Source organism: Ictalurus furcatus, chromosome 12, assembly GCF_023375685.1.
Source record: "Ictalurus furcatus strain D&B chromosome 12, Billie_1.0, whole genome shotgun sequence".
NCBI classification, from domain to species: domain Eukaryota; kingdom Metazoa; phylum Chordata; class Actinopteri; order Siluriformes; family Ictaluridae; genus Ictalurus; species Ictalurus furcatus.
Window position 1 is genome coordinate 2948171 of NC_071266.1, and position 13006 is coordinate 2961176.

At 45.1% G+C, this 13006-nt stretch overlaps 1 protein-coding gene across 1 annotated transcript in view; it reads right to left on the reverse strand.

The window, feature by feature from the left end:
• The window catches only part of rab22a (RAB22A, member RAS oncogene family), a 44582-nt gene that overhangs the window by 6259 nt on the left and 25317 nt on the right, over positions 1 to 13006 (reverse strand). The window contains exons 5-6 of the mRNA XM_053637511.1: positions 9974 to 10080; positions 140 to 249 (exon numbers count right to left, since the gene is read on the reverse strand). Coding sequence (XP_053493486.1) covers positions 140 to 249; positions 9974 to 10080 — 217 coding nt within the window. The remainder of the gene's footprint in view (positions 1 to 139; positions 250 to 9973; positions 10081 to 13006) is intronic.

Consider the following 13006-nt stretch of genomic DNA (forward strand, 5'->3'; position numbering starts at 1 on the left):
TTAGCTCATCATGAAGTTTCTTATTAAACATAATTAGCACCTTTTAAATTTTCATGTTTAATTAAGTCTATCTGAGCCAGATTGTGGCCCACACTCCTTAAAGTAGCAAAGCTGACTGACTACATAACTAAGTCCTTACTTATCTCAGTGAAGATTTCATTGATGTTAATAGCATTTTTGGCACTAGTTTCAACAAAAATAGCATGGATTGAGTCTGCATAGTCCTTGGCATCCTTCTCCAGTACCTCCCTGTAAAAAGAAAGAGGGAGAAAGGAAAAGACAGAAATATATAACATTTTCAATTGACATAAAATGACAACACATGGTACTAATCAAAATAGTAGCAAAATAACGCATTAATATTTGAATAAGTAAAATAAATGAAAAAGTATATAAATGAATTTAACTGATTCATTTTATTGTCCTTAACTCTAATCTGGCCCATTTTGACATTTAAAGGTATGGAAACCCCTTAAAATTTGATGACTTTTCTTAAGGTGACCCAGAATTGGCAAATATGAAAAATAATTTTTCATAGTTTTTTATACAGGTGCTATGCAAGTCAATATATAAGTTCTGTTCAGTATTGAACAAAATACAGGTTTACCAAAGGGAATGCTGAAACAGTAAAACTTTGCATGACCATATACCTAAATTGTTAGGATGGGAACGTGTAGCTACAGTCAGGGGGATCTTGACACAGTCATCAGACCCAAAAGTGTTCCCATGTGAACACAGGCACTTGCAGTGCAAATTACACTGTACTTGATACAAAAGTGCTGTAAGCACCTCATTTCCTGAGAAATTGGTATGGGATAATGACTTCAAAAAGTGTCGAACCTGCTTGAGCTCCATTTCATTTAAATCACAGCTTTAGTACAACCATAAAATGGTTTAGTGTACAAAAGATTCTCGACATCATTGTGGGAGACAGTGGGCAAGAAGAGGACGAAGAAGTGTCAGATCAGGAAACTAGAGGACATTGAGTAGCAAAACTCTGACAGCATAGAAGAAATTTATGTCAAAGAACAACACTGAGTTCTGAGGTTCACAGAACCACATTATACAGCAATCTTTCCCTGGAACGTTCTCGCTAAGCTGGTGCTGGTTCTGAATGACAAGGCACTTTCTCAGCACTCTTTCAACAACTGAACTGAAGAAAAAAAACCCACAGTCACAATATTTCGGGTCTTTCCCATTTATCAAGTTCACCAACATAGCTCACGCTCTGTGTGTATGTGTGTGTGTGTGTTATGTGCAATCTTGGTCAGTTCAGTCCCTCTCTCAGCTCCATGGTGACACAAAGGAGACACAAAGCATACACAAGTAAACTCGCCATGATCACACACATGAGAATCATCACGTGTTACCTGCCGGTTCAAACCTCTCTGTTCACAGCTGATACTCTTTGCCCCCACTGCCACACGTGTAGTGTCTCCTGCTTCACTATCTCTCTTGATTCGAGAAGCCCAGTGATATGCCAGAGCCAGATGAAACCTCTCTCCAACCCCACTAACATGTTCCTCCTCAGGGTTCCATGGAGGTCCAGAGAGCTGGAACGGGGCACGGGCAGGTCTGCAGAGAACTGGGGCACTTCCAAGCTGAGTGCCCACAGGTGGATGTGGGCCAGGTGCTCCGGATTGCCGCGGTCCCAAGCCCTCCTACAATCCGGAGCCAACATGCCAACATGTTGCAATATGCATATTCTGAAGCTTTGCCTCTAGGAATGATCTCAGAAAAAAGCATAGTGGAGTCACTTTTTCAAGTAATCTCCTGATTTGGGATCCTAAAAGAGATCCTAAGTGATCATGGCATGTCATTTATGTCACGTACACTATGCAAGCAATGTGAGTTACTGGAAATTAAAGTGATCTGCACCAGTGTGCATCATCCTTAAAACCAACAGGATGATGGAACACTTTAATAAAAACCATGATTCATAAGTTCATGCACAAAGATAGCCATAATTGAGATAAATGGTTGGGAACCCTATCCCTATTATTTGCAGTCCAGAAGGTTCCCGGGGCCTCTACAGGTTTTCTGCATTTTATATATTATATGGGTGGAAGTCCCATGGAGTGTTGGACGTGATTAAAAGAAAACACCTATTCAAAATAAAATCCAATACATCCTAGGCCTGCAAGCAAAACTACAAGCACTGGGTCACTTATAGCAGGAGAATTGGCTCCAGGCTCAAGAAAAGCAGCAACAACTCTATAAAAGGAATTTCCAAATGAGAGAATTTCTACAGAGAGATCACATCCTTATATTGCTTCAAATCTAGTTCAAAATTACTCACTAAGTGACAAGGCTCCCATTGAGGTCAAACATGTGAGTAAGAGAAGTCAATTATCTGGTTTTGCACACAGACAAGGGGAAGCTACAGTGCATCAGGAAAGTCAAGTCTGGGCTCTGGCTGGGCCACTCAAGGACATTCACAGAGTTGTCCTGTAGCCACTCCTTTGTTATCTTGGCTGTGTGCTTAGGATTGTTGTCCTGTTGGAAGATGAACCTTTGCCCCAGTCTGAGGTCCAGAGTGCTCTGGAGCAGGTTTTTATCAAGGATGTCTCTGTACATTGCTGCATTCATCTTTTCCTCGATCCTGACTAGTCTCCCAGTTCCTGCTGCTGAAAAACATCCCCACAGCATGATGCTGCCACCACCATGCTTCACTGTAGGGATGGTATTGGCCAGGTGATGACTGGTGCCTGGTTTCCTCCAGACATGACGCTTGCCATTCAGGCCAAAGAGTTCAATCTTTGTTCAGTCTTTGGTCTGAGAGTCCTTCAGGTGCCTTTTGGCAAACTCCAGGTGGGCTGGCATGTGCCTTTTACTGAGGAGTGGCTGGAGTTCTGCAGAGATGGTTGTTCTTCTGGAAGGTTCTCCTCTCTCCACAGAGACATGCTGGAGCTCTGTCAGAGTGACCATAGGGTTTTTGGTCACCTCCCCGACTAAGGCCCTTCTCACCCGATCGCTCAGTTTGGCCGGGTGGCCAGCTCTAGGAAGAGTCCTGCTGGTTCCAAACTTCTTCCATTTACGAATGATGGCGGCCACTGTGCTCATTGGGACCTTCAATGCTGCAGAAATGTTTCTGTACCCTTCCCCAGATCTGTGCCTTCATACAATCCTGTCTCGGAAGTCTACAGACAATTCCTTGGACTTCATGGCTTGGTTTGTGCTCTGACATGCATTGTTAACTGTGGAACCTCATATAGACAGGTGTGTGCCTTTCCAAATCATGTCTAATCAACTGAATTTACCACATGTGGTCTCCAATCAAGTTGTAGAAACATCTCAAGGATGATCAGTGATCAGTGGAAACAGGATGCACCTGAGCTCAATTTTGAGTGTCATGGCAAAGGCTGTGAATACTTATCTAAATGTGTTGTAAATGTACATACTTCGGTAAATGTTTGTAGAATTTTGAGGAAAATAATGAATTTAATCTATTTTGGAATAAGGCTGTAACATAACAAAATGTGTGTGAATACTTTCCAGATGCACTGTATGGCAGATATACCGCCATAACCTCCTCAAACAATGGAGGGAGGCAACCTCTGCTGCGTTGGCAACAGCAGTGCCAGAGAGAGTTGAGTGGGGCCAGAGTGTCAAAAAATAGGTGAATGAGCATGTGGCACACCTATTTAACGTGGCACACCTATTTCTTACTTATGAGTGCATTTTAATATGCTGGTTTTTCTCTCTTTGGGGAGTGGGGCTGAGATGTGTGAGTGTGTGTGAGACGCTGAGTTACGTTAAAGCAGTTGAAAATCAGCCAAGCCTATGTTTGCCTGTGTTTTGGTTTTGTTGTTCCAACCCCCCCCCCCAAATTATTTTCATATTGTGGAAGGGATGAGCCAGAAACATAAAAGCTCATCAGAAATCTCGCCCCTGTGTTCCATGTATTGTCTCCTGCTACACCCGGGTAGCTGTAGCACAGACATCCTGGAGCCCCAGAGCTCTAATTAATGGCCATGAGGAGCTGATGCTCCTTATAGAATGGGATGCCATGGAAGTAACGCTACTTGTATTGTTCTCCGCTTGATATATTGCTTTGCTTGTATTTCCTCATTTGTAAGTCACTTTGGATGAAAGCGTCTGCTAAATTAATAAATGTAAATGTAAATCCAGTAGCTGTCTGTAGGCCATGGTGAGGACCTCCACCACCCATCAAGCCAGCCTCTTTTTTGACTATGGAGCCCCTGAGTCTTTTCTCTGTGGCAGATGAAAAACTGCTCTAAGGCTGACTGGCCAGCATCCACTCTAAATAAAACCACAGGTAAGGTGATGGCACTACAAAGAATACGCTCCAGACTCGCCTTCATTAAAAGCTGGACATTTTACTAATTCACAAAATTGGGTGATATGAGTTTGGGCAGAATTACCAGATTCAACTACATGATCTATTCTCCAGAGTCATCTGGCCACCAACACAAGGTGAGCTCATCACAAAGCCTGTTCTCTTTCAAAGGGAACTTCGACGTTGCATTTCGCATAACAGTATGGGAAGCACCCCTGCGCGTGTGACTGGTATCTGAAGCTTGTGTAAAATCATGCCTACCATGATCAGGTGACGTGGCAATTAAGTGCGTCGCATGATATATATATATATATATATATGGCACCTGTGAACCACGCCGCCAGCCTTATTATCATCAGCGAGACTGTATGTCTGTTGTTTGTGTGACAAAAAACGCTTAATTTCTACTCTATATTTTCTCAAAATCTCTAAACTTTTCTATCCCTTTTTTAGAAAAAAAGAAAAGAGCGGGAAATAATGAGCGAGAAAGAATTCAGAAAGTGTGTTACGCCTTGCTCCCGTTTCATCACGGGAGGAGATGAACACGCTTTCTGTGTGAAGTGTTTGGGCGTAGAGCATGCAACAGCAGCCCTCGAGGGGTCTGACTGTCAGCATTGTGAACATTTCACGAGTAGGCAGCTCCGCTCTCGATTCGCTCTCTTCTCATCCGAGTTGGGTTTCAGAGCCTCGCGGATCTGGTCCGGCCACTGCCGAGGCAGCCAGCTGGCTAAGGTCGTGGGGTTCTCGTATGGATTTGGAAGAGGAGCCGGAGACGAGCGCTGCTCTATCTTGACTCTCCTGACTTTGGAGCTCGCGTCGCCTATGGAAAGCCAAAACACCCTCGCTGACTCCGAGGAGTCGGTAGAGGGTGCCACTGCACCAAAAACCAACAGCAGCTCTCAAGCATATAAAGAGCTGCTTGAGGTGATTACTAGGGCAGTTGAAAAGTTGAATATAGACTGGCCCGGGGAAGAGGAAGTGGCTCATAGCAGGCTGGATGAGTGCTTCCTCTCCAGTGAAAATAAACATAAAGCTCCCTCACACCGCAGAAAACTCGCCTTTTTTCCAGAAGTGCATGATGAGATATCACGCTTCTGGAGAGAACCATACACTAGCCGTGTTTATAACCCCGCGACGTCTGATTACTCAGCCATCAGGGGGAGTGAGCAGCACGGCTATTTAGTGACGCCAAAGGTGGAGGAGGCGCTTGCGAGCTACCTCTCTCCATCAACGGCAGGTAATTTAGGGAGGCCAACTTTACCTTCGAAGCCATGTAAGGCCACCTCGGCATTGGTGGGCAAAGCCTATGTGGCAGTGGGTCTTGCTTGTGGGTCACTGCATACAATGGCAGTGTTGCAGGCTTACCAAGCAGACCTGCTGAGTGAGCTCGGTACTGGGGAGGGAATTGGGCCCGAGGCAGTGGCAGAGCTGCACCGTGCCACAGATTTATCTCTCCGGGCGACCAAACAAACGGCCCGTCATATTGGCCGTTCAATGGTTAGCCTGGTTGTGGCGGAGAGGCACCTATGGCTCAGCCTCACAGGGATGGGGGACAAAGATAAGGTCTCCTTGCTGAACGTCCCTGTTAAACCTTCCGGCCTGTTTGGCGGCGCGGTTAATGCCATTGCCGACAGGTTTCGCGAGGCAAAACAGCAAACGGCGGCGTTCAGCCAGTTCCTTCCCCGTCGTGTCGAGTTCGCCCGGGCCTCCATGAGTGGAGCCCAGGCCAGCGCTAGTGCGAGGGAGGCGCAGATGGCGTGCGTGGTGGCCCGCCTCCCCCCCGCAGAAAGCCAGGGGGACCGGGCGGCCACAGCCTGCTATGAGGCCTGATCTAAGAATGTTCATAAAAGCAAAGCAGGCAAGGAAGGAACGGTCCTGATGGGCCACGGAGGGACGTATCAGGGGACATGAGGTTGTAAGGGCAGATAGCCCCCAGTGCTACTGTAGGGCCTGCCCTGGCCAAAGCCATCCCACGTTTTCAGCCTCCTCTGGTCAGCGAGCTGTCACAGGGCGACAGAAATCTGATGCTTTCCCTCCAACAAAATGTGGAAAAGCTAACATCACTGAAAAACCATTTGGCAGCATGGAAACTACTGCCAAATGTGTTTCTATGGGTTCTGTCTACCATAGAAAAGGGTTACCGGGTCCAGTTCAGAGCTCGACCCACCCCCCCCCAGCGCAGGAAGTGTTCCCTTTTGGACAAAGGGGCCATAGAACATGTACCCTGTTCCCTAAGGGAGGGAGGTTTTTACAGCCATTATTTCCTGGTCCGTAAAAAAGATGGGAGTATGCAGCCAATTTTAGATCTGTGTCATCTGAACCGTACTCTTCAGACATACAGGTTCAAGATGCTGACACTCAAACTTATCATGCCACAGATTCAGTCGAAAGACTAGTTTGTGACGATAGATCTGAAAGATGCATATTTCCACATAGCAATATCGCCCAGTCACAGGAAGTTCCTGAGGTTTGTGTTTGGAGACAACACATACCAATTTTGGGTTCTTCCCTTTGGGCTAGCTTGCCACTCGCTATCCACTCGCACCTTCACAAAGTGTATGGATGCTGCTCTGGCTCCCTTGCGACTCCAGGGCATCCGTGTACTAAACTACCTGGACGACTGGTTTATTCTAGAACGATCCAGGGAACAGGCGGTTCAACATCGAGATGTTGTTCTCACCCACATGAGGAGCTTGGGGTGCTGGTTGAACCTCAAGAAAAGTATGCTTTCTCCAGTGCAGAGGACAACTTTTCTAGGGGTTATATGGGATTCTACTACGATGAGGGCGTTTCTATCCCCAACACGCGTAGGATCGATCCTATCAACTTTGAGCAAGATAAAGCTAAGTCTGGGCATCCCCTCCAGTCTCTACAAGAAACTGTTGGGCCTTATGGCAGCAGCAGCCAACGTCATACCGTTGGGCCTATTGCACATGAGACCGTTTCAGTGGTGGCTGAAAAGTCGGGGGTTTCATCCGAGGATGAAACCTCTGAGAGTAATCAGTGTCATGCAGCGATGCCTACGTGCTCTGAGTATTTGGAGATGCCCGCAGTTTCTAGCCTCGGGTCACACTCTAGGGGTGTCTCCTTACCGCAAAACGGTAACGGCAGATGCGTCCATCATGGGCTGGGGTGAAGCCTTAAATGGCTGTCCAGCTCACGGTCTCTGGAGCGGCCCTCATCTGGAGTGGCCCTCATCTGGAGTGGCATATAAATCGCCTAGAGATGCGGGCCGTATTCCTAGCACTGAAATTCTTTCTTCCTCAGTTGAGAGGTCACCATGTGCTAGTTGTGTCAGACAACACAGCGGTGGTCTCATATATCAACCACCAGGGAGGGTTACGTTCACGCCCCCTGTTCAGGCAGGCGCAACTAATCCTTCTCTGGGCAGAGGGAAAGTTCTTGTCAGTGAATGCAATGTACATTCCGGGCCGCCGGAATGTAGGGGCAGACATCCTGTCGGGGCAGGGGCTGAGGCCCAGGGGTTGGAGGCTCCATCCACAAGTGGTGGAGTACATATGGCGGAGGTTCGGACAAGCGGAAGTGGATGTGTTCGCCTCCGAGGAGACAACACACTGCTCGCTGCGGTTTGCCCTCACTCCTCCTGCACCATTGGGGCTGGACGCCATGGTGCACACGTGGCCGAGGTCATATCTATATGCTTTTCCCCCGATCGCTCTGCTCCCACAAGTTCTAGCGAGAGTTCGCCAAGACTGTCTACGTCTGCTGCTAGTAGCACCTTATTGGCCAGCTCGAATATGGTTCTCGGAGATAATTTCCCTGCTCGACGGTACTCCTTGGGAGATTCCCATTCGCAGGGATCTACTGTCTCAAGCCGGAGGGCTGATTTATCACCCTCAGCCAGAACTATGGAAGCTGTGGGTCTGGCCCCTGAGGGGCACCAGTTCATAGATTCTGGTCTCACAACTGAGGTTGTAAGAGAGGGTGCACCTGCTGTGTTCAGTAAGGGCTCTCTGTACTTACATCCACCGATCTGGCCAGTGGCATGAGTCGGAGCAGCTGCTGGTCTGCTTTGGCGGCGACAGTAAAAGTGATGCTGTGTCAAAGCAGCGCATCTCTAATTGGATAGTGGAAGCAATCTCTATGGCTTACGAGGCGCGCGGTCTCGCCACGACTCTGGGCATATGAACTCATTCCACTAGGGCGGTCGCCTCCTCGAAGGCTTTGTCCAAAGTGTACTGCTGTGTGTGCTGCTGCAGGATGGTCTACGCCACACACATTCATTCATTATTACAGCCTGGATATTCATTCCACCCCGGGCTCGAGTGTCTTGCAGTGACCCTCGGGCTTGGGTCTTTTTGAACAGGCCATACCGGTATGACGGAGTGGGTATTCCTGTTCCCATACTGTTATGCTAAATGCAACGTCGAAGTTCCCTTTGAAAGGGAACGTCAGGGTTACGCATGTAACCCTGTTCCCTGAGAAGGGAACGAGACGTTGCATAGCTCTGTCATACCAGGGCAGGCCTGTGAATTGCGTCTTCGCTTCAGATAATAGAGGCTGGCGGCGTGGTTCACAGGTGCCATATATATATATATATATATATATATATATATATATATATATATATATATATATATCATGCGACGTGCTTAATTGCCACGTCACCTGATCATGGCAGGCCTATAAGTAGAGGCATAACTTTACACAAGCCTCAAATACCGGTCACGTGTGCAAGGGCGCTTCCCATACTGTTATGCTAAATGCAACGTCTCATTCCGTTCTCAGGGAACAGGGTTACATGCGTAACCCCAACATTTTCCCCCAAATCAAATAGTCAAAATGAAAAGTGAAAAGGCCACTTTTATATACCAATTTCAGTATCCTGCATCCTCAGTTGATGTTTCAGCACAAAGGGCCAGACTCACAAACAAAGCTGACCTGGCTGGGGGTGCCAAATCTGCCATCCTTTTGGGACAGCAGATCTGTATGTGGAAGTTTTTTTTAAACACCAGCATAACTAGTGACCACCAGTGTAAACCAAGGTCTTGCCAAACATCCTAGGGTCACAAGCAGGGACATCCTGCTCTTTTGCTCTGCCTGGGTGAAACAATAATCAGCAGTGCATTGATGTAGCACTGGCAAATAGAGGCACCTCACTAAACCTTACCTAGATTTGGGCCTAGATTTACCACTTCTGGGTGCAGTTACCAGTCCCCTGGATGTATGAAGAAGATCTATCTAAAGTGCTTCTATTGACTTTTACACAGCTAAATAGTGCTACAGGTACACCTAACCCTAATCTAAGCTACGCACACAGACACACGCACATGTACACAGACATACACATGCGCATGTCATCACACCCTAGCTTAGGCACAAAAAAGTCCTACATGTTACCTAGTTGTTTAGTTGTTTAGAGAATTCACGATAGCCAGATTAGATACACAATTAGAATATACATACACAGATACATGGATTGTATAAATACACACATTAGAACAACAGACATGACAGTTTTTTTCTCTACACTGTATTTTAGTTGGTAGCTAGAGATAGCAGGCTAGCTTGCATCTATGTGCAGGCCTAGGGGAAAATACCTACACAGCAGTCTGCTGAGAGATTACTGTGGAGCAAGAAAGCTTTTGCTTGTTTACCTGATAGTAAAACTGACAGTCAAATGGAGAACAGGAATTTGTCAAGGAAATTTACCTGGCATCAGAGACATCACATTTGTTGCCAGCAATGGCCACCACTATGTTGGATGGTCCATGCTGATGAAGCTCCTTTACCCAGTTCTTCAAAGTTAGAAAGGACTCCTTAGAGAAAAGGATATTACAGCTATTACACGATTTATGCTACAGTGCCTTTGAAATAAAATGTTTGAATCCAATTAAATTTTATACTTTTACATTCTTATCATCATTGATTCCATATTTGCATCTGGATGTGTTAAACAACTTAGAACATGGCACCTTTGGTGGCAGACCACCCAATTTTTAGGTGAGCAAAAGTATTGGAACAGGTTATCTTAAAGTAAAGAACATTTACATTTGGATGTACATCCCTTGCTTGCAGTAACTGCATCAAGCCAGTAACCCACTGACATCATCAAACTGTTCAACTTTTTCCAGGCTTGTACCACAGCTTCTTTGTTTGTTTTGGTGGGTTTCTCCCTTCAGTCTTCTCATCAGGAGGTGAAATGAATGATCAGTTGGGTTAAGGTCTGGTGATTGACTGGGCCAGTGTAAAACCTTCCACGTTTTTCTCCATGATGAAGTCCTTTGTTGTGTTGGCAATAGGGTTGGAATGGTATGGGATTTTCACAGTACGATAACAGTCTCAGAAAATGTCATGGTTTCACAATATATGGTATTACACAATTACTATTATTATTAATAATAATTATCATCAGTTATAATGAAACTTAAAAGGAATGAAACAGAAGGGTTTTTTTGGTTGAACAAATGATTTATTATAATTGAAACTTGAAACTATTTTTAAATTAATGTATTTGTCTCCCTTTTGAAAAGAAATTTAAAAAATAATAATAAATCTCCCATTTGAACAAAAGAAATTAGGAGGAAAAAAGGAGCAGAACTTGCTGTGGCTTTGTTTGGAACTATTGGTTCCAAATAGGTATAATGAAATAGAAATAAAAACAGACAATATTGAGTCTAAAATGTAAGTCACATAATACTGACTTGTTTACATGTTAGCATAGCACATTAAATTAACTACTAAATGACTATACCATCAGCTGTGTGATCTTTTAAAATAATGTCCTTTGATTATTAACAATACAGTGCATCCGGGAAGTATTCACAGTGCTTCACTTTTTCCACATTTTGTTATGTTACAGCCTTATTCCAAAATGGATTCAATTCATTATTTTCCTCAAAATTCTACAAACAGTACCCCATAATCACAACATGAAAGAAGTTTGTTTGAAATCTTTGCAAATTTATTAAAAATAAAAAACAAAAAAAGCATACATAAGTATTCACAGCCTTAGCTCAATACTTTGTTGAAGCACCTTTGGCACCAATTACAGCCTCAAGTCTTTTTGAGAATGATGCTACAAGCTTGGCACACCTATTTTTGGGCAGTTTCTCCCATTCTTCTTTGCAGGACCTCTCAAGCTCCATCAGGTTGGATAGGGAGAATCAGTGCACAGCCATTTTCAGATCTCTCCAGAGATGTTCAATTGGGCTCAAGTCTGCGCTCTGGCTGGGTCACTCCAGGACATTCACAGAGTTGTCCTGTAGCCACTCCTTTGTTATCTTGGCTGTGTGCTTAGGGTCGTTGTCCTGTTGGAAGATGAACCTTCACCGGAGCAGGTTTTCATCAAGGATGTCTCTGTACATTGCTGCATTCATCTTTTCCTCGTTCCTGACTAGTCTCCCAGTTCCTGCCACTGAAAAACATCCCCACAGCATCATGCTGCCGCCACCATGTTTCACTGTAGGGATGATATTGGCCAGGTGATGAGTGGTGCCTGTTTTCCTCCAGACATGACGCTTGCCATTCAGGCCAAAGAGTTCAATCTTTGTTCAATCTTTGGTCTGAGAGTCCTTCAGGTGCCTTTTGGCAAACTCCAGGCGGGCTGTCATGTGCCTTTTACTGAGGAGTGGCTTCCATCTGGCCACTCTACCATTAAGGCCTGATTGATGGAGTTCTGCAGAGATGGTTGTTCTTCTGGAAGGTTCTCCTCTCTCCACAGAGACATGCTGGAGCTCTGTCAGAGTGACCATCGGGTTTTTGGTCACCTTCCCGACTGAGGCCCTTCTCCCCCGATCGCTCAGTTTGGCCGGGCGGCCAGCTCTAGGAAGAGTCCTGCTGGTTCCAGATTTCTTCAATTTACGGTTGATGGAGGCCACTGTGCTCATTGGGACCTTCAATGCTGCAGAAATGTTTCTGTTCCCTTCCCCAGATCTGTGCCTCGATACAATCCTGTCTCGGAGGTCTACAGACAATTTCTTGGACTTCATAGCTTGGTTTGTGCTCTCACATGCATTGTTAACTGTGGGACCTTATATAGACAGGTGTGTGCCTTTCCAAATCATGTCTAATCAACTGAATTTACCACAGGTGGACTCCAATCAAGTTGTAGAAACATCGCAAGGATGATCAATGGAAACAGGATGCACCTGAGCTCAATTTTGAGTGTCACGGCAAAGGCTGTGAATACTTATGTAAATGTGCTTTTTTTGTTTTTTATTTTTAATAAATTTGCAAAGATTTCAAACAAACTTCTTTCATGGTGTGATTATGGGTATTGTTTGTAGAATTTTGAGGAAAATAATGAATTGAATCCATTTTGGAATAAGGCTGTAACATAACAAAATGTGGGAAAAGTGAAGCACTGTGAATACTTTCAGGATGCACTGTATACTGTAGTTGCACAACAGCACAGCCAGACTGCTCCTGTCTGTATCTTTAACACACACACAGTTGGTAATGTCGCTTACTGTTATTTTGGGGTTTTTCTTCACAGCTCTCATAATGTTTCTGTCATCAACTGCTGTTTTCTCTGTTGTTTTTGCTTGTTAGTACACCATGTGCAATTGCTCTGAATGATTTTCTATCTTTTCCCAGCTTGTCGTTTTTAATGACATATTCAGTCTTCACAGTCGAAACCCAGGGTTCAAATCAAGAGTAGACATTCAGAGATATTACCTGTTTAAACAATCAACATAACAGGGTATACCTGGGCAACAAGAAATACCTGTAAGTCAAATGTTC